General features: G+C 35.0%; 7 protein-coding genes across 7 annotated transcripts; 3 read left to right on the top strand and 4 right to left on the bottom strand.

Moving 5' to 3' along the window:
* Positions 1–479: 479 nt before the first annotated feature.
* Positions 480–1,560, bottom strand: PHYBLDRAFT_149461 (hypothetical protein; the record flags this gene model as incomplete). The annotated part of the gene is made up of 3 exons (XM_018432278.1): positions 480–523; positions 1,190–1,262; positions 1,333–1,560. The coding sequence occupies 3 exons, from the start codon at positions 1,558–1,560 to the stop codon at positions 480–482; spliced, it is 345 nt and encodes a 114-aa protein (XP_018287718.1).
* Positions 1,561–7,354: 5,794 nt separating this feature from the next.
* PHYBLDRAFT_159827 (hypothetical protein) lies at positions 7,355–8,021 on the top strand (the record flags this gene model as incomplete). Its single annotated transcript, XM_018434067.1, has 1 exon — positions 7,355–8,021. A coding segment is annotated over exon 1 (455 nt), but the record flags the coding sequence as incomplete, so codon positions are not given.
* An 88-nt stretch (positions 8,022–8,109) lies between these two features.
* Positions 8,110–9,272, top strand: PHYBLDRAFT_66104 (hypothetical protein; the record flags this gene model as incomplete). Its single annotated transcript, XM_018441584.1, has 2 exons — positions 8,110–8,140; positions 8,314–9,272. The coding sequence occupies 2 exons, from the start codon at positions 8,110–8,112 to the stop codon at positions 9,270–9,272; spliced, it is 990 nt and encodes a 329-aa protein (XP_018287716.1).
* Positions 9,273–9,508: 236 nt separating this feature from the next.
* PHYBLDRAFT_21435 (hypothetical protein) lies at positions 9,509–10,572 on the bottom strand (the record flags this gene model as incomplete). The annotated part of the gene is made up of 3 exons (XM_018439761.1): positions 9,509–9,835; positions 9,946–10,014; positions 10,126–10,572. 3 exons carry the CDS (start codon positions 10,570–10,572, stop codon positions 9,509–9,511), a joined length of 843 nt encoding a protein of 280 aa, XP_018287715.1.
* A 630-nt stretch (positions 10,573–11,202) lies between these two features.
* PHYBLDRAFT_188335 (hypothetical protein) lies at positions 11,203–14,401 on the bottom strand. The gene is made up of 15 exons (XM_018439486.1): positions 14,221–14,401; positions 14,085–14,147; positions 13,734–13,903; positions 13,642–13,668; positions 13,250–13,552; positions 13,118–13,166; positions 12,865–12,984; positions 12,365–12,759; positions 12,176–12,240; positions 12,018–12,082; positions 11,867–11,919; positions 11,724–11,803; positions 11,583–11,613; positions 11,383–11,440; positions 11,203–11,298 (listed from the first exon to the last, which is right to left on the bottom strand). The coding sequence occupies exons 1-8, from the start codon at positions 14,351–14,353 to the stop codon at positions 12,656–12,658; spliced, it is 969 nt and encodes a 322-aa protein (XP_018287714.1). The 5' UTR covers positions 14,354–14,401; the 3' UTR covers positions 11,203–11,298; positions 11,383–11,440; positions 11,583–11,613; positions 11,724–11,803; positions 11,867–11,919; positions 12,018–12,082; positions 12,176–12,240; positions 12,365–12,655.
* Positions 14,402–15,550: 1,149 nt separating this feature from the next.
* PHYBLDRAFT_66108 (hypothetical protein) lies at positions 15,551–16,238 on the bottom strand (the record flags this gene model as incomplete). Its single annotated transcript, XM_018441585.1, has 2 exons — positions 15,551–15,975; positions 16,175–16,238. 2 exons carry the CDS (start codon positions 16,236–16,238, stop codon positions 15,551–15,553), a joined length of 489 nt encoding a protein of 162 aa, XP_018287713.1.
* A 2,322-nt stretch (positions 16,239–18,560) lies between these two features.
* On the top strand, positions 18,561–21,653 carry PHYBLDRAFT_66109 (hypothetical protein; the record flags this gene model as incomplete). The annotated part of the gene is made up of 4 exons (XM_018441586.1): positions 18,561–20,878; positions 20,994–21,189; positions 21,291–21,487; positions 21,542–21,653. The coding sequence occupies 4 exons, from the start codon at positions 18,561–18,563 to the stop codon at positions 21,651–21,653; spliced, it is 2,823 nt and encodes a 940-aa protein (XP_018287712.1).
* Positions 21,654–21,684: the final 31 nt, after the last annotated feature.

Genomic DNA, 21,684 nt, shown 5'->3' with positions numbered 1-21,684 from the left:
TGTACTTTGGTTGGGTGTGAGAGTTTTGATAAAGAGAATACTAAATGAACATCAGAAATTGATATTGTTATTTTCTTTTTTCTTTTTTGGTTTTTCTGAAGTACAGTTTCAGTTTTCTTTGTTATTGTTTTTATTGATGATGATGATGATGTTGTTGTGGTTAATAACGTTTGTATGGGAATTGCTTGTGAATTGAACTGAAATCAATTGAGTTTGGCAGTTGGACCTTTTTATGTATATCTGTATTCTTTACACTTGTACCAAGCTTATTGTTTCAAAATTACTGAATATATATATATATATTATTTTATATTATATTATATTTGTGGGTTGGTTGGACAAGGAAAGATAAAGAAGAGGAGAGAACGTGTTTGGTTGGTAATAGTTTATTTGATATTTGATATTTTGACGTGATCAAGAAGTAAATTAGAATGAAACCAAGTAGATAAACATTTTTGCCTTCTCTTGACTGAATTGAATCAAACTGATTTGATTTGATTTGATTGTGTAAAGGCCATGCGGACTGTATATATTGTGTGTGTCTTGACATGTGAAAAACAGTCAGTTCAGCCTGTTACATATTAAGAATAATTCAAAGTACAAAGTACAAAATACAAAGAAAGAAAGAAAGAGAGAAGAAGTGGGGGGTGAGGTACACAAATGTAACCTTCTTTTATATTTATATATTTATATATTTATTTTATTAGTGTACAAACCGCCGTCCTTCCGAACCTTGTAGCCTTTTTAAGATACTGGGAGAACAAGAAGATGCTGTGATTTTTCTTTTATTCCCTTTTTTTCTTTAATAACAATAACTAATATTCAAGTGGCATATTTATATTTAACAAATTGAAACATTGAAACATTATTGTTGAATTGTGTTTTTATTTATTTATTTATTTCTTGGTTGGTTGGAAAGGGTGGCTATTCTGAAGAAGTACATACAATAAAAAAAAAGCAATAGGAAAGCAAAGGGAACAGATAAATAAATCAAATAAAATAAAATAAAATAAAATAAAAATGATAGGCATAATCGTACACATCATCATCGTCATTGGCATATTAAATAAAAATAAAGATAAAGATAAAAATTAAGAAATAGATAAAGAAATTAAAGCATATAATTTTTTTTTGAAATTGAAATTGTAATTGTAATTAGAGTAGTAATAGTAACAATTATCATCATCACCATGATAATCATCATCGTTATCATCGTTATCATCATCATCATTGTTGCTGTTGCTATTGCTGCTTCTGATAGACTGAAGATTGGTTACCGAGACACTGGGATTTTATAAGTTTATATGTATTTTTTTTTTGGGATTTGTGGACCGGACAAAGGAAAAGGTTAGATGAGGTAAGGTGCATTGAGGTACGGTAAGGTACGGTAAGGTACGGTAAGGTAAGGTAAGGTAAGGTGAGGTGAGGTGAGGTGAGGTGGAACGAGCCGTTTCGAGTCAAAACAAAAGTGAGGCAAGGCAAGGCAGGGTGATATGAGGTGAGGTGAGGCAAGTTGAGTTGAGTCGAGTCGAGTCGAGTCAAGCTGAACGGGATCCACATGAATGTTTATATATATATATGTATCTTCTTCTTCTTCTTCTTCTTGGTCATGGTAGAGAAGTTGATATCCTTATTCGTCGGCTGAACGTAAGAGGGTACATTTATAGATAGATAGATAGATAAATATATATATATATATAAAAGAAAGAAAGAAAGAGATAGAAAGGAGAGGAGAGGAAAAGATGGTAAGAGTAAATGGAGGAGGTGGATCTTTATTCAAGACTAGTTAAAGGCTTGAAAGAAGGGGAAGAGGTTGTTTGGTTGTCTCAACCCTCTAAAGCTCAATATTACAAAAGAGAAAGAGAGAGAAAGAGCAAGAGGTCATGAAGAACAACATTTTCAGAAACACAACAGAAGTCAAGCGTATTTATAGGATTTTTATTTTTATTTTTATTTTTCAATATTAAAGATAATAATAATACTGTTATTATTGTACGTCTGTTGGCTGGTTTCTAAAACACCTACTCATACACACGCACACACACACACATATAAGCAGAGGTAGAGTGTGAGTATAAATGTGAATATGAGTGAGAGAATTCTTTAAAGGGTATAATATAAAATAAAATAAGATAAAATAAAATAAATGACCAGCCTGGGTTAAATGATTTTTTTTTCAGGTCACAGCGAAAGTTTCCGAAGCAAATGAAAGTTATATGGTTATAGATTTTATTTATTTATTGTATTTTTATTCTTATTGGTTTAATAGTACCTATCTAATTATATAAAGACAGACAGACAGACAGACAGGCAGACAGAGAGAGACAGCCTGACACATGCTCTGAGACTCAAACAATTGCATACAACGGATTTCACTGTAGAATTTATATAGATAGAAAAATGGCTGGTGTGACCCACGATGCAGCCTTTTGGGTCGTTGCACATGTCAAAGAACAAAAAGATCGACGCTGCCCTGCTTAATTACACAATTCCCCAAATATATATATATACACAAGATTAAGTCTAAGTCGAAAAAACCAAGACCAGAAGCAGGAACAGCAGGAACAGCAGGAACAGGGGCAGGGGGGGGGGCAGGAGTAAGAGTTAAAGAGTAAGAGTAAGAATAAAACTACTAATCACATGACAGTGCTCATCCAATTTTTATTATTTTATTATTTTATTTGAAATGATAAAAATTGAAACAAAATGATATTTCTATTTATTAATATTAAATATTAATACTGGTAAATAATCATTATCTTTATCATATTTATCATCATAATTACTTTGAAGCTATACATTTTAGGGTGTAGAATCCCGAGTATCTGGTTCCAGGAATCATTCCTTCATTCTAAAATAAAATCATTACTATTATTATTTATCAGTTGGATTATACATTTTAAAGAGCCAGACTTATTTCTTTTCTTTTTTTCTTTTTTTGATCAATTCAAAAGAGGATAAGGAGGAAAGGGATAAAATAAAATAGAAAGTGGGGTAGTCAAATGCCAATATTATTATTAATTGTCAAGTAAAATTCTAATGACGTATTCTCTTATCTATCACTAGTATTATTATAATAATAATAATAATTCTTATCGTATTTTATATCTCTCTTTGTCTCTTGATTGCTTAAGGAGCCTGATGAATATCTTCTCACTGCCAGTTATTGCTGTAGTACATTCTGCTCCATCAAAAAGTAATGGCCTGCCTCACATTACGGCATCCAAGCACCACATTCCACCATCCCTCACTCTTGAGAGTGTCCAAGGTCATTTTAGATTAACTCAATAGTGATGAATAACGAATAACCTAAAGAGTCTATAATGTGTATAAAAAAGAAAAAGACATTGTCCCGGATGAACTGTCGGGTGTCTGTAGAACGTGAGTTATATTTTCTTTTCTTTTGCCAAGAAGGAGTCTATAGATGCTTATATAATCAATCCCTTGCAAAAAAAATCATTTTATTTTATTTTATTCTTGTCGATCTATTGAGTCAATGTTATTTTACAAAGTGTTTTGAGAGTGGTGACGGTGTCAATGCATGCGTTAAAGAGACACGACATCTTGTTAGACTTGCTTTGGATGGTAAACAAACACAAATATATAAAAGAAGAAAAAGAACATTGTGCCTTATCGATTAAAGCCAAAAGAAGGTTAGAAATCATCATAATCACTATCATTAATTATCCATCACTGTTATAAGGTTACAATGCAGCAGCAATCCAATTGAGTGCAGGGTAAATAAAATAAGCTCAGGACATTTGACTAAATTATAGTAATCACAATTTATTTATCTTTCTGAAACTCTTGGCTTTTAAGAACAATGGATATTTATCCACATAGGTAAAATTGCAATTGTAAAACTCATATATAAAATTAAAATTACTCTCACACTCATTATACAGAAAGGAATCTGTCCATCAGATTCTTCAAGTATTTGCCACCGAGCTCACCAAACTCAATACTGATCGAGCCAATAAAAGGCTATCAGACTATAAACTAGATTTCAAGTGCGTTAAAAAAAACAGAAATAAAGAAAGGGGTGGGGGAATTAAAGAAAACTATTTGAGTGTATTGAATCCCCCCTTTTAATTTTAATTTTAATGATTAATAATGATAATAATTCATCTCTAAATATACCTATTTCTCTTTCTTCTCTTTATACAAATATAATCATTTATTTCTAGCTATCTTGGCTTCACAGACACAAAGTGCTACGATTTAAGCACTGACCAGCCACTCAATTGTAAGTATCTTGCTTAATATTTTTATTTTTGGTAAAAAAAAAAAAAAGATCAAATATCCATATGTTTCTTGGTCTCTGTCTCTCCTCGGACAAAACTAAAAGATCAATGTTGGATATTATTAGACTCTTCCTTGAAAAATGGCCTGGACTGTACAATGAGACGGGCCAAGGGATTAGCAGAGATATGGGCCAAAGTCAAGCACCGTCCAGCGTATCCATGGGTTCTCCAGCTGAGACTCACGGACGAGGCTGATATGATGGGAAATCTGGTGATTTCTGACCTTTGGAACCATCCCTTTAATCTTACTGCACCCTCAGACTCTTCGATTACGCGCTCATTTTCCAAGATCAGTAAAGTTTGTCTTTTATTTTAAATTTTATTTTTGTTTGTCATCCCTTTTCATACTCTCTCCCTATGTAGCTATATATCTGCATACATAGATAACTAATTATTTATATTCATTTATACCTGTGCGTAGGAGACTTGGTGGAAAGTGTGGTTAGCCCGAGATTCCAAGGACGAATCTCGACTGAAACATTTATCTTGACACATGTTCTTTCAGAGTATTTTTGTGGTTCAAGTCAGGCCACTGTCTTTATGCACTTTGATGCAAGTCTTATAGATTTTCTTTTATAAAAATAAATAAATAAATACATTAGAATAAAGGCAGCAGAAAAATAAGCAAAATATGTCCATTTTGTTCTATATTTTCTATAGGAATATCCAAAAAAGGATTGCCAGACAGAAATCATTGATTCATTTGCGTTTGCAAACACTCTTCAGAAAATAAAATCCTGCTCGACTAAGAATAAGTCTGACATCAGGACAAAATACTATAGGCAAAAGGCAGCCATTTCTTTACGGAATCACAGACATGAAAAGGTGTGAATTATTATGAAATCTTAAATTTCTTAAATATAATAATGATACATATATGCATATGCTGTGCATATTGCTTCAAGAAAAAAAAACAAAAAACGGATAACTAATAATAATAAGAAATCACATTCATATCTCGTTAGGCACAAAGAGACCAACTGGAGATTCAACTGGAGTGCATCACACATAATCTCGAAAGCAAAAATGGACAGATGGCCGAGTGGGAAGATAACCAAAAGAGATTAGAGAACCAACTAAGAGCAGTCTATCAAAAGAGCAAAAAGGTATAGCGATGGTAATAGTAACAACACCAAAGGGCATACTGTCTACATCTACAGCTATAGCTATAGTTATAGCTATAGTTGTATATTTATATCTATTTGATAAACTGAAAACATATATGAGGAATCATTAGGATTTATGCTCTAATTCATTCATTTGTTTGTTTGTTTTTTGTTTTTTGTTGTTGTTGGGAATATCATATGTGTTTCTATAAAGGCAATGCTATCTACAAGGCAACAAGTTGATGCATCTACAAAGCTGTGTGAAGCAAAGGAAAGACTAGTGAAAATCGATTCCAGGATTTCTAGTCTTTTATTAAAAAACGATCTTCGTCTAATCTCTATCGAACGCGGTAAAGAATTTCAGTTGTATTTTGTATTCTCACCTCTTTCGTACAGATACATATATATACATATGTATGTATGTATGTATGTACGTATGTATGTGCTCGAGGATTATTATTATACATATATATTTTAGAAGGCTCATTCCAATGAGTTTCCTTGGTTTCTTTGGTTTCTTTTTTCTATCTCTCTCTCTCTATATCTCTTTATACTCTAGTAAGAGAGCGGTTTGATCGTCAGAGAATAGACTATCAACTGGAGAAACTGCATTTGGAAATCCAAGATAAAGAGGTACATGTTTATAACAAACAAACAAATAAACAAATAAACAAATAGGCAAACATGCATGCATCACAAGCAATTTATTTATATATACATATATGTATGCTGGTCTCTGTTGACAACTGCAGCCATTCAATTTTACACATTTATTTATTACTATTACTATTAATTATTATTATTATTTTTTTTAAAAAAAAAACATAGGAAAAATGGAGTCAAGATAGGTTAGCCCTTGAGGCTACTTATCAATCAGACGTTGATAGACTAAATGAATTGATTAAGAAAATGCAACAATACAGTCAGGAAATTGAATTAAAGTACTCAAGTATCAAACGGGAGAATAGACTAGTACAAGCCAAAGAAACCGAACGAAGATGGGATATAGAGAGACAGTATGAAGCTGAAATCAATAACTTGCAGGTAAGATGATGATAATGACAGTGGTTTATTACATTACATTTATTTTATATATATATATATATATATATGTGGGATATTAGGAAAGACTACACAATTCCATGAAAAGAGCCGAAAGATACTTTCAGGCTGAACTAGCCTTGCAAATGGAAAAGGAGATGCTGCAACGACAGAATATAGAACTCAGGGTAATTCAGTTATTTATTTATAACAATAAGCTCAAAGAATATATATATATATATATATATATTTATTTAAACTATGAGTAGCTTAGCTAGTATTAGTTCAATTGAGGGAAAGAACGAAAGAAACACAGAATAGGGGTGGTTTAAGATCAATAATATCGAGTATCTGTAGGCACAGAAATCCTTGAAAATTGTACATAAGGATCCTTCTACTGAAGAGAAATCGCAAGAGGCGATCAAGGAAATAAACCGGCAATGGAAGGTGAGAAAGCCAAGGCTTCATGAAATCAGAATAAGATAAAATTAAATTAAATTAAAAGCACAAGAAGGAACAATAGGAATTAAATGACTATATATATATATGGGCTTACATGAATGTATTTCAACTATCTACAATCACAGCTACTATTGCTATTCACTATTGATATTTTGGAATTTTCGTTTGCTTATCAACTTTCCTGTTTCAGGAACAGGAAAAGGAGACCAAAAGACAATTGACCATGTACAAGACACAAGCCGAACAGTTTGAAGTAAAGTATTAAAATGATAAAAATATAAAATAGAGATAGAAATAGATAGAGAATACAAGGAGACACTCCCTGCTTTTTAAACAAAAAGTCTAAATATAAAACCACCCAATACAATACAATACAATACAATACAATACTCATACTCATACATACATATTCACATACACATACATATACATTACAAAGGCGCGTTGGAAAGAGGCTGTGAGTTGGAGCCAAAATCAATTCGCAGAAATGCAAGAGGAAAGGAATCGACTACTAGGATATGTGAACACTTTGCGAGAAAACGTAACGGCTGCTATCAAGAAAACGCGCGGAAATTTGCAAACGGCTAAAGAACAGCCATGTGCGGACAAACCTAGCCCTGAGCTGGCTACAGTCTGTCCAGATAACGCAGTAGAGAGTACACCAAGCCCTTTGGTAGTCACCCCTCTGAGTGACTCGGAGAACATATGTTGTTTCTCACCCCTCCGGCAATCACCTGGCCAAACCGACCTGTCAAAGACGGCAGAGGGTTCTTCTGCAGCCAATAAAAAAGCCAAGCCAGCCAAAAAGACCAACATATCCAGGGTACGGCTACCTCTGCAAACTAAGAACCAAAACCAGGCCGTTGGCCCAGAACAGAATCCAGTGACCATGCGAAAGAAGCGTAAATTAAACACTGTTGGTCTCCTGTCCAAGGAAAATAGACCTTAGTAATACAATTCAACCCACCCCCTCTTTTTTTTTTTTTTTTTTTTAAGAAAACAAAATTCACATTTCTTACTCTCTTGCTCTTGGTCTTACTCTTACCCTACACACACTATTTTTTTATGTATTGTATTTATAAATATATATATATATATATCTTTCACTAAAAAAAACTAAGCCATAGTCCAATGTGTTGGCAGTTTAATGTAATAAAGGGAAGAGGTGTATTGCATCTGTAACTGGCCCTGTTGTCATGCATGGAATGTTGCCTATTAGAGTCTTGGGTCAATTAGTTCATCTTGCCCTCCATCTCTTGGTCTTGGTCTTCCTATTTCTCTTTCCCTTTTTTATCTCTTTATCTTTCATTGTTTCCTTCCCTTACTTCTTTGCTTTCTACTTTTCATCTTTTTCCTTCTTTCCCTTTTGTGTGTGTGTGTGTGCGTGTGTTCTATGTTAGCTCCTTTTTCATTCGAATCTACTCAGTCTCTGCGACCACAGTCTACTACCACCACTACTACTTCTAATACTAATACCAGCACTACCAGCAAAAAGTCCAAGAGCAACAAGTTGTCCAAAAATGACACAATTGCAGCCCTAGACAGTCTCCACGACCTCGTTGAACGTCTGACAGCCCGGGTCCACGATCTCGAGCATGCCTTGGAGAGACGAGATCCCAATTGGCTACAGCCCTGTGAGCAACATGGCTTGGACACCAGCTCAACCTTCCATCCCACTATCGTAGATCCATGGTCCTCGCGTGTTCCGTCTGCCTACAGGTCCTTAACTGAGCACCTTGAGGACCGCCAGCTATCGACTTACTCTCTTCCAAGCCTTATCCAGTCTTCGTCTTCATGCTCAACCAAACATGACCCCCTGGACTCTGTCTATGCTCAATGGTCAACCCTGACCCAGTGTCTACCACAGATGGAACCAGACTCTCAGCGGCATGTGCGAGCCGTTGCCCTCTATGCGATGCGTGACATCTTGGAGTCCAAGCGAGTGGCATGTGTTTATTCTTTAGATCCTGCAACAGAGACTGTCCGAAAACGAGCTGACGGGTGGTTGCCACCAACAACATCATCGACATCGACATCGGCATCGACATCGACGCCACCACCACCACCGCCGCCGCCGCCTCCTTTCTCGACATCTCTTTCAACCTCCGTTTCTCGGCCGGCACTATCTTCTCTATCTGGGCCATTTTATGATCGTCCTAGTCTCAATCTATCTCCTTCTTTGCCGCTGCTTCACCAGACAAAGCACAAGAAACCCAAGCGATGGTTTCGCCGGTCCAAGAAAGGCGATCAATCGCCTGATCAAGGATCAATATCCTGCTCCTGGGAAGGATTTGACAAGAAGTTTACTGCCTGGTTAGATGCCCGAGATCAGAGACGCCCAAGCCATCCTGTATTATAATATAATATTCATATAGTTGTATTGGTAGCGGCGTCTTTTCTTCTTCTTCTTCTTTAAATTATATACATATATACATATATGGACACCCAATATATAATATAATATACTATACTATACTATACTATACTATACTATACTATACTATAATTATTATTGCTGTTATTAGACAAAATGGTGATATGATATGAAATGAAATGAAATATATATATTTACTTTATAATTGTCTAATTATTGATTTACAAGATGTGTTTTTTGGGTTGAATTGAGTTGAATTCTGCTTCTTCACTGTCTTTTTGATCTTTTTGCTCATTTTCCTTTACTTCTATTTCAGTTTCTACTTTTACTTCTAATCCTAATCCCAATCCTGATTCTAATCTTAATCCTGATTCTTCTTCGTCTTCTTCGTCTTCTTCTTTTGATTGTTTTATAGGACGGTAACCAAGAGCAACAAAGAAACCTTCGGTCGATTGTTTCCGTGATGCGTCCGGTTTCTCTTGCTTTACCTTTAAAAACATTGTCTGCAATTTACGTCTAAATTCTACTTCTGTTCCACCCATCAAAAACTTTCAAACATATATACATATATACATATTAATTGTCATTAATATTGTCGTTGTTTTGTGTGGTTAAATTATAATGGATTCGTTTATCTCTTGTGTTATTCATTTATTACCTTTGCTACAAAACATCCATTAGTTGCCAAGACTGTTTGTGCAAATGTGAGAGCAGATTCGCACAATTCCTACAGCATTAAAAAAAAATTCAAATAGACAAATATACATAATCCATTATGATATTGAAACATTATGTACATGCACACCCACAAACATATATAATTATATAATTTACTTACCATGGATCTTGCGTGGTCAGCCATGTGATTTCCCATAAAACTAGGTGCCATATCTGAACAAACCAGGTCTGCTTTGCGGCGACCCAACAATGCCTTGACCTTGTTTTGAACCTTGAGCGACATGAAATCTCCCTTTATGCAATGGGCACCTGAGACAGGGTCCATTGGTAACAAGTCAACTGCAACAACGAGTCCCTTTTTCTGGGCTTTAGCCACAGCAACCTGGGTCCAACCTCCAGGAGCAGCCCCACAGTCTACTACCACACCTCCATGTGGAATCACACGGTACTTTTGATCGATCTGGCTTAATTTGAATGCACTCCTGGCACGGTACATATTGGCCTTTGCAGCCTTAACGTAAGGATCCTTGGCCTGCCGCATCATCCATCCTTTGGATGAAGTTGAGTATGCTGCATGAACTGGTCGAATGGAGAAGAGGAATGTCATTTTCGATCAAAAAAAAATGAAAAATGAAAAATGAAAAATTAAATAAATAAATTAAATTAAATTAAATAAAATAAAATAAAATAAAATTACATTACATTACATTCATTAATAAATAAATAAATTGAAACAAATAGGCCAAATAAAACAAATGAATAAAACACAAACACACACACACACACATATATATATAAAGTAGAAATTGAAACAAATTAATACACCTCTGTGCGTCTGTGTTGTCTCTCTCTGTGTGAGTGTGAGTGTGAGTGTGTCTGTGTCTGTGCGTTCCTGTGTGCGTAGGATTTTTCTTCCTCTTCTTCTACTTTAGCGGTCTTTGGTTTTCTCAATGCCAAGTATTAAGCCAATAGGTTATTTTATTGCAGTGTTTTTTTTTTAAATAAAATAACAAAAAAAAGAAGCCGTTTAAGCTTGAGAAATTCAACGGTTAAATAAAATAGCTGTTGAAAGGAAGAAAAAAAAAAGCGGGGTCGCCTTTTATACAATCACTCACTGACTTACACAAACTGATATATAATATTATATTATATATATACACATATATACACCCAAAGAGTGTCCTACCTTTAACTCTCTCTCTATTTTTTTTATATATATTTTCTTTTTTCTTCCTCTAATATTATTTCTATTATACTCATTTCATATAAACCAGAATAATGGCGTTTGGTTTCTTCTCGGCTGATTTTAGTGACCAGGGCGTCATGGACGATGGTAAATAAATGACGTGAATGCACTGTAGTCTCTTGTTCCTCTTCTTCTTCATGTGTATGTGTTGTAACGCGTCTATGAAATAAGGCAACTGGAAGTTTTGTGGTTTGACTAAAATGCAACGACTATATGCATTTGGTGCATGGTAAGAGTAAAGAAAAGAAAAGATATATATATATATATATACATTTATAAAGAGAGAATACATGTGAGAATTATGCAATGTGAGAAATCGGTTGACAATGTCCTTTTGCTTTTGCTTTCTTCTTTGTGGTGTGGAACCTTAGCTTTGTCGCGGGCATGCTCATCTCTATTCTGGTAAATTTTTTTAAGAGAAAAAGAAATCTGACAAATACAGAGCCCTTGATAAAAGCTATAAACTGAGAAACTTATTATCATATATATACATTTTTTTGAATATATTAAAGTCTACATTAATGCTCTTGACACTAAATGTCACTGGCTTTGCTATTCTGTACACCATTGGTAATGTGATATCTCTCTTCAGGTAAGAATATGCAGGAATTGTGTGTAGAATGATAGTAATTGATAATGATACTCTTGGCTGTAGTTTGACATTTATTATCGGTATTCCCAAGCAAATCAAGACAATGTTTGCACCAGGTAATTTGTACACAATAATCAGCCAAGTGAATGTTATACTTACAAAATAAAAATAAAAATTCTTGGCATAAATACGTGTGTCAATTGCTACAATTCAGTGCGATTCTGGGCAACAACAACATACATCGCCTTACTAGTCCTCACTCTTGTACTCTCTATCACTGTAAGTTATTTTAAATATTTAAATATTTAAATATTCAAGATATACAGCTTTCATAATTTTTTCTTTTAACTTTTTAAACTTCTTTAACCATAGCTCAAAGTATTTGCGCTATCAATTGTCTTGGTTATTATCCAATTTTGCGCTTTGGTGTGGTATTCGTAAGTTGATTCAGCTTTTATTGTTCTTCTTTGGTTTATTATATGATGGTGGATAGACAGGTGGATGATATTTAAATATGAAGATTATTCATCATTATTTTGCTTTTTTGCTTTCTGGAAATAGAGCAAGTTACATTCCATACGGTCGAGAAATGATCCGTCGTGTCTTTGGAACCTGCGTAACATCCATTTAATACACAAATATTGACATATATTTCTGCAAATCTCCCATTGATGTAATTTACTATTAGCTACTAAGCGAGCAAAAATAACATAAAATAAAATAAAATAAAATAAATACATATATTACATGTACAAGATAATAATGAGAAAAGGTACTTTCATTCATTCTCTTTTCTTTTAACTATTACTATTAATATTGCTATTATCATCAGTATTTGCTTCTTTTTTTTGGTTATTCTGTAACGGAGAAAGGTAAGGCTTGGTTGCTAAGTCCGGCCAAAACATTTTCAACACACATATCAGCCATCCTCTCACGCGTCTCATTGGTTGCACTCGCTATATAAGATACATATATATACATATATATATATATTCGTATTAATATTAGTATTAGTATCAATGTTTTCAATTTCAAATATATAAACATAAATTATCACTCACCAATATGAGGCAATACAATACAGTTGGGCAACTTGAGAAGCTTGTTATCCAAAGGCAGTGGTTCTGGAGTGGTCACATCAAGACCTGCACCAGCAATAAGACCCTCTTCTAATGCACGCACTAAATATATATAATCCAATATAAGTTGGTGTAAGCATCCCATATCCACAATTAAGCAAAGCCATTCCCACCCCTCTGTTTTTTTATTTTTATTATTTATTTATTTGATTTCTAAATAACAAAAATCACTCACCAAGATCATCCTGTTGAACAATACCACCTCTTGCAGTGTTCACAAAGATCTGTAATATTTATATACAAAGTATTAGATTTCGATACAAAAACAATAAGGATATGTCGTTGGATTGGTTGTTGTGATACTTGCAGCAGATTTCTTCATTTTTGAGAATGCGTTGTAATCAAAGAGCTCTTTGGTGTCTTTGGTGAGGGCGCAACAGACCGTAACATAGTCCGACTCTGCCAGTAATCGATCAAAGGACACAAACTCGCCTCCTACACGCTTGCCAGTCTCGACCTTTTCACTTCGACCCCAGTAAACCACTTTGCTGATACCAAATGCCTTGAGGCGATGGGCAACAGCTTCACCAATACGGCCCAGTCCAACCACACCCAAGGTCTTGTTACTGAACTGGGATCCACATAGCCATGTCGGGCGCCACTCTCTCCACTAATGTCAATTTTGGAAACCAATCATCGATCATCAATAAATCCCCTTTCTATATTTCTCCCTTTTCTAAACTGCAACATTCTGCTCACCTCTCCTTTTTCTGCAGCGATGATTCCCTATAATAAGAAAAAGAAAAGAAAATCAATGCACATAGATATACTAAATAATGATTCAAAATTACTTCTTTCATGCGACGGGCAGCACCCATAGTTAATAGGACAGTCAGGTCAGCCGTAGCATCAGTGAGTACATCGGGAGTGTATCCAAGTGGAATACGACGTTTCTTTAATGCAGACACGTCTACATGATCGTATCCTACACTCATTGTCGCAACTAGCTTAAGCTGGGGTCCTATAATTTAGTATCATATATAAATAAAATAATATAGTAGTTTAGATAGGAGATTTTTAACCCCATTTTTCACTATTTAATTATAATTATAACTATCCAAAAACCATATATATATAAATGTGCCCACATACAAAGGGAGTTTACTAATTGAATTGATGTGTATAAAGAAGGGGAATATTACCTGCTGCATCCAGAAGCTCGTCGTCTATACGATCGGTCAATAGACAAATCAAGGCATCAACTCCTATAAATTACATATATATATATATTAGTATATAGATATGCATATGTATGCGTGTGCCTGTAGAATGATTTACCCTTGATTTGACCAAGTAGTTCTTTGCGTGGCATAGCACTGTCTTGTTTCCATTGAATTAATTCAAAGGACTGACTTTCCAGACGCGCTTGGGCGTGTGGAGGGAGAATACGTGTGACGAGGACTTTGGGCATAATTTTTTAGAGACTTTCTTTCTTTTTTCTTTTTTTTTTAATCAAAAGGGGAAGAAGAGGAAGAAGAATAGAAAAAGAAGAATGTTAAAGTGTATATGGTTTCCCACTATCTTGAAGAGCCGGTCCTTTTGAGTTTGTGACCCGACCGGAGGGAAATATATACCTACTATTTATATATATATATATATATGTGTGTGTGTGTGTGTGTAAATGTAAAAAGAACAGTATAAGATGTAAGATAACATCTTCACTACAAATACAAATGCAAGTCTGTGAGTTAATGAGTAATCCTGAAATATATTAAGCTACATGCAGAGTCAGCACCTAAGCAAATAAATGGCTGTACAGTGGTAACCCACTGATCTTTTTATCATATATACACCTATCTTTTACAATAACATAAAATTGGATCCCCAGAAAAAAAAAGAAAGGATCTTGTGCAAGGTTCTGAGTTTTTGACTGTATGTCCTACCAAAAGAAAAATTCGTGATGTATTCTGTATTTCTTAGCCTTTGAGATATAATCTGTTATCTAGACTATGGTAAAAATTCTTGGAGTATATATATATTAAAAGAAGTATAAAAGCTATATAATCAAGCTTGAGAAATAATTCAATTCTTTTTATTAAGAGTTATTTGAAGAGTCTTTATTATGAGACTTTTGAAAAACAAAAAGCCTTTTTTTTTATGTTTTATGTTTTATGTTTCAATATTAGTTTCTCCAGTATTTATTTGCTATTATAGGTTAAACCTAGAGCCATGGTACTAATTTACCGTCCCTTTTTTTTTGCACATTAATGCATATCAAGTAATTATCAAATAATCAATACCTTTAAACAATTCTCATAAAAGCAAACCTTCAAACGTGTAAAAAAATTTTTTTTTGAGAGGGCATCAAATCCACCACTATAACCACTACTTCCACCCCTAGATTTCATAAACTCTTTCATAGAAACCCTGAATATCATCTATCTTGACAGTCTACTCTGAACAATATAAATTTCAAGCTATTTCCACCTCTACTATAGTTCCAAATATTCTGGTCTATACCTTACAAACGTACACATATATATTGTGAGCCAATCAAGGGGGTAGGAATGAGAAGGCTACTCGGAAAACACGGATTTAAGGTTTGTATAATTGTTGAATTTAATACATCCATGCACCGTCCTTCGTTTTAGTCCATTTCATGAAAAATTCAAGAAAGTCTCCAACATTTGACAATACAAATACTCCCGAGCATCACATTTAACTTTACACGGCTTTCAAAGGTAATAATATGACCGGATATCATTTGATTATTATTCTTAACAAATTTTCTTTTTAGATATACTAGTCCAAAATACTTAAAAGGAATGGCTTGGTTTACAGCTTGAACATCGTCTTGTGGAGTAGAGATCTTGCTGCTGCCTTGAACTTCCGGTAAGATGTCACAATTCCCGAGAGGTTCTCTTGTATTCCTCAAGTTAGGAGCATATGGAATCCAAGAGACACTTTTCTTGAGAGTTACTGTGTGAAAATAGTGCCGACAAGCACAATACGACGGATAAGTATTGAAGCATAAAAATATAAAGATTACAATGCTTAGCCAAAATACTACCCTAAACCCACCCTTAAAACTCCCTTTCCAAAATAAAAAAAAATAAAAGTTTGTGAAAGTTTCCAACTAAAGGCGCCTTTTTTTTTGTTTTTTGTTTTTCCTTTTACCATAGTGTAAATTATATCGATCGATCAGCAGCTCTTTTTTTTATTATTCTTAAAAAATACCATAATAAATGTCATAAAAAAGTTTTATATTCTATTGCTAAGCTATTATAAATACATTGCTCTAAAGCCAAGACTTTGTGACCAATTGAATGCCATTTAGCCTTGGTTGGAATGTGCATGTTTCATAAATATTATCAAGTCTGGGGGTATCACTTTTTGCCCTTCTTTAGTATTATTAATGAGCTACGATACACTACATCAACCAACCAGCCAATTAGTTACAAAGTATATGCCAGTGAGTATATCTCCGGATACACACTGTGTTTCTACCAAAACTTGAATGTACCTAAAAGGAGAAGATGAAAAGTATTTCTTATAAGATGGGCAAGTAGTGAAAGATGATCTCAATCGACGCCCCTGAAGTGACTGTCAGGAACTTAATGTAAAATCAAGGCGTTATTAGATTTATTGACAAAGAAGTGTATCATATCAATAGCACTCTTGGTTTCCATTCCCTTCTTTTTACAACCGATAATAATGTGCCTACATTACGCGTGTGAAGAGATGGAGATTAGATAGAGATTAAAATTTGAAAAAACTGGGAGATCAAGTAAAGGAATATTACAGATAGTATGTGCAGTGAAGACTAGGATCACGATAATATGTCTACAAAGCCAAAGCCAATAAAGCTTTACATTTTTTTTGGTTTGTAAAATAAACAGAAAATGGTATTCTTCTAGACTAATGTGCATCTTTTTATCTTATTAACTTGTTTATATTGCGTCCAACAGCCTCAAGTTATTACTTATTTATTTGTTCTTCTGCAGACCAGAGCGTCTGCATTTGGATAATCTCACTATCCCACGCGAGTTTGTCATACCATTTATACTGTAATATTCTGATGCGGTTTAAAACGCAACCAAAAAATCCTTGTTAGGTCTCTTATTCACAACTTAACATAGACCTAATCGGCCATGAGAATTGGTCTGGAAAATGAAAAACAATTCAATCGTCAACCCAAACAAATATTATACTAATCCAAACCCAGGAATTCTAATCAAAAATTGTCAAGCATGTCATTAGTTTGATCGTAATGTCTAATTGTTTTTTTTTTTTTAAAAAAGCCAAATGGAGATGCTTTAAAGTATTATCAGATCTACACACAGGGTTCTTGTAGGCGTATGCGTAATTGATATTTATTCACCACAATATATTAATTCTAGTCAATATGGACGCTTCTATGTCCAAGTCTCAACATCGAAGAAATAGACTTTGGACCTTTGGTTGTACTATTAATGAAACGGTGAATCTTGATTATCCAAGCCTTTCATTTCTTTTGTATTATAAAAAAGAAAGGATTCTGTCATTTAGCTTTTCCTCTTCTTCTATGCTATTTTATTTCAGATAATAATTCAAGATTCTATACCAGAAATGAACAAAGGGACTATAGCATCATCCCCGGGTCTTAACTTATTACTTATCTGTTGAAGAATGATATTGGTGTTGAGGTATAGAGTATTTGTAGAATAAAGACATTTTATGGCTGCAACATGATTTCTATGCAGTAAGGTTCTAAAACACCAAGATCAGATAATAATCATTTAATGGAATGAAGCTCAAGGATATCTGCTGTTTATTATTAGATACAAATGATTCGATATCTTTTGTTTCGCCCGTCTTGTTTTTTTTTGGATTTTTCATTTTCTTCTTCTTTCCTTCTTTCTCTTCTTCTTCTCTTTGGGCTGAACATAAACATACGCTTATCCGAATAATGGATTCTTGGACCATAGAATATACAGTAAAAGCTCTTGTCTATTCCTGGAATCAATTCCAATCAATAGTTTTGCTATATACTTTGATACTATAGATCCAGCTAATCAATCAACAGAAAGCTCTCTCAAACACATATACAAAAAGAGATATATAAAAATTAGATGGTCGTACGCTATGTACAACTTTAGTCAATTCGACAATTTGTCAAATTCCGCAGACTTTGCTATATAAACATTATAACCTTCATTATTGCTACCCTTCTTTATCCTCCAAAAACTATCTGTACTTCCTCTCCTTTGTTCCTCAGTATTATTATTATTTCAGGCTGCACTTCTCGTACGCTCTACTGTTCTCTCCGCTCGTTTCAGTCCACCTACCTTTACACGCCTTCCACACCGTTCCTAGATCAATCAACAAAAGACCAACTTGTCTTCCCAATATATTAAATATATAGATACACATGTGTATATAAATACATTTATACCTTTATATATATATATCCTTTATATATATAATAAATATATATATATATATGTATATATTTATGCCTCATCACTCTTCTTTTTTATACCTTTATTATTTACACTTATACATTACAAACGTTCTTTAATTACATTACCTAGTTACTACAGCTATACTCCTCTGTTGGTAATATTATATTTACGCCTACACCCACGAACCTCGATATTCAAGTAGTAGAAGAGAAAGAGAAAAAAAAAGCCATTAAAATGTACTTTCGTCGATCTAGCACCGCGCCCTTAGTCTCTGGTTCTTCTACAATGAGCCGGTCCCATTCTGCATCTGAAAGCCGCATTCCCGACCATTTGATCCAAGCTTTTCGCATAGCATTACCTGTTATCGAAAAGACCCTTGCTCTCGAACTACCGCCAGATGTAGTCAACCTGTGCATTCAACAGCTCACAAGCCTGCCTACCATTATGCAGAACACATCGTCGCCCTCGATGCAAAAGATGCCTACCTCAAATACCTTTTCTCGACTTTCACATTGGATCAGAAATTCCTTGACCAGAAATCGAAAGACGGTCGTATTTGCTGAGAAATCAGAGGACCTAAAAGCCGAACATATCAAATTAGAAGTTAAATCTGATACTCCTTGTAGAAAGAATACTGTGAACTCTCGATACTCTGAAGATATTTTGTGTCAAAAGAACAAAAAGGTGGAAACGGATCCAAAAATTCCGATTTCTGTTGTTTCACCCTCTCCAAAGGATTTGGCAGTCGCTCCGCAGTACAAACACAAGGAGAGGTACATTGCCTTTGAAGATCTCGTTGATCCCAATAATGCGTACGATGATTATGAAGACGACAATAGCACAGAATACACAGAGAGTATTAAGTATCATCCAGACGATGGAACGAGATTCTCTCCCCATTGTCAAAAAGGGATCATTGCCGACAAAAGCCAAAATAATAGTGATACCGAGCAAGATGATTATAGTGCAGATTTGATCTCTTCAAAGATGGACTATTGTTTACGACTATCTGATACAAAAGTCAGTACCGAAGAACTATCTTCTTTGGTTAGCAACAAACCCGCCTCACCTTCCAAGAAAGCCTTGAAAGTCAAGCGCAACATCTCCGGCATATTCACTAACTTTGGAAAGAGAGTCCGGGGAGTATTCAAGCGCAAAGGAATCAGATCTTCTACAGTCTCGCCGTTAGAGCACGATCCAGTTCCAGATTTAGTAGAAAACGACGAGAGCAACGTTTCTATGAGTACCCGGGAAACTTTGGATACAGATGTTGATGACACGGTATCGACCAAATCTCGTCATAATCGTGAGATTTCCGATGGATATACGAAGGGGATCAAGGCCAAGCTTTTAGATTTGGATCAGGCCTTGATGTTGTGGCTTAACGCGACAAAAGATACATATGAAACCAGGACGCGCACACACCAATCGATGGAGTACGATACATCTGATTCAGGGTCTCAGGATTTGAGTCTGGACAGCCTAGTAAAGATGACTACAAAACACCATGCCTTAGAGACGCTTTTAGCAAAGGCTACCGGGCAGATTCCGCCAGATATTCTTCAAGTTAGCATAGTGGAGCTGTTTCCGACCCTATTTAATACAGACTTCAATCATTTCGAGAATTTCAAAGAGGTAGTGGAATATACACAGCGCATTGGTGAAATTGACTATGCTTCCCAATGGCTGGTTCCGGATATTTCATGGAAAAATGTGCTTCTTGTATCGAATGGTGTATTTGGGTTTGAAAAGCGACTTGATCTTATACCAAAGTGGACACAAAAGACTTTATTTAACATGGCAAATGATCGACAACAGCTTCTTATCCAACTAGCCAAAATTGTGGGGGAGCCGATATCAGAGACTATCAATGACAGACTTTTTAATATTCTTGGAGATCTTCACACGCTTGAGATCAGCAACCCGTCATATGAAGCCCTTAAGGCACATTATGAGATGGCAATCGATACATGCGACCAGCTGGCTCAAGATTACCTGTTGTATGGTTACGAAAAGGGCATGTTAAATAGCGTTCAAGGCGGCTATGTGTTTGAGGTAACTCATGATTACCTACCTGACTGGAACCTAAAGAGTCTCCGCGCACTTGGTGGAAGCCGGTCCTTCATCTGTCGCAAACTTACTTCCCTTTGCCAACAGGGATCTTGGGAAGAATCGGACCAAGATTCAGGGGGATATAGTGATGAAGATGACATGAATTCAATTGACCAGGAAAACAGTCAGCATGCTACTCTACAAGACTTACAATTTGATGGCAGTCCCCCACTTCAGCATCCTTCACACTGGGCATCATATACATCCGATCTAGCCTCTCAGTTTCTCGAGGCTACGGCCAGTCTGATTCCTATAGAGGTTGCACAGTCAGTACTCAAGGATGATTCTGCTTCTTCGTTTTACCAAGAAAATGTATTTAATATTCATGACGAGCAGACATATTTCCAATTCACTGGCAAAGGCGATTTTGACATGCAGTGGCAAAAACACTTTCGCGCCAACCATCAAACATCGGCACAGCTTGGATCAATCTTACGCAGGTATAATAATATATTTATATTAACTTTGTTACTGTTGCTTTTAGATTATTACTTTATTAACATTGGTGTGTATCTGTGTGTATGTGTTTTTGGTGGGCGGATAAAAAAAACAAAGTATTTCATGGGCTCTATATGACAAGATATGTACTAGCCATGCTCAAAGAATATTTAATCATGATCCTGTTTTTACTAAGCATCCTTACTTGCTTCCTGGAGGTTACCGGTCCAATCCTGATTTATACAGTGTCTTGCCAACCTCTAATTGGCAAGACATTTATGAGCACTTGTCCTTTGTAGTGAACTGCGGTGAGGTAATGTATTAACATATTATGGTAGGAATGCTACGTGCATAATGCTGATCTTTCGTTTTCATTTTCTTTTTCTTTTTATATTACTTTTTTTCCCTTTGTAGCTACATGCTGAGCATTTAGTTATAACTTATATTTATGTTGCTCGTATGCTGGACATGTCTGGGCAGCGTTTATGTGATACAAACTGGCGTATGATTACTATGGTTGGGTTGCTTTTGGCAGTCAAGGTCTGGGATGACTACGCCGTTTACAACTCTGACTTTGCCCAAATCTACTCGGATCTTGTTGTAGAAGAAATGTAAGTTAGCGTTAGTGGTAGCCCTATACCTTGGTACTAATATACCTCGTATAGTAACCACACCGAGCTTGTGTTTCTGTCCAAACTACAATATAATGTTGGTGTAAACTGCTATGAGTTTGCTAGAGCTTATTTCTCTCTAATCAAGGTGGAGAATACTATATAATGTATTTTTTTATATATAAATTATACATCAT

The sequence above is a fragment of the Phycomyces blakesleeanus genome (assembly GCF_001638985.1).
Source record: "Phycomyces blakesleeanus NRRL 1555(-) unplaced genomic scaffold PHYBLscaffold_21, whole genome shotgun sequence".
NCBI classification, from domain to species: Eukaryota; Fungi; Mucoromycota; class Mucoromycetes; order Mucorales; family Phycomycetaceae; genus Phycomyces; species Phycomyces blakesleeanus.
The sequence above is the reverse complement of the archived record's forward strand: the minus strand, read 5'-3'. Positions and strand labels throughout refer to the sequence as shown.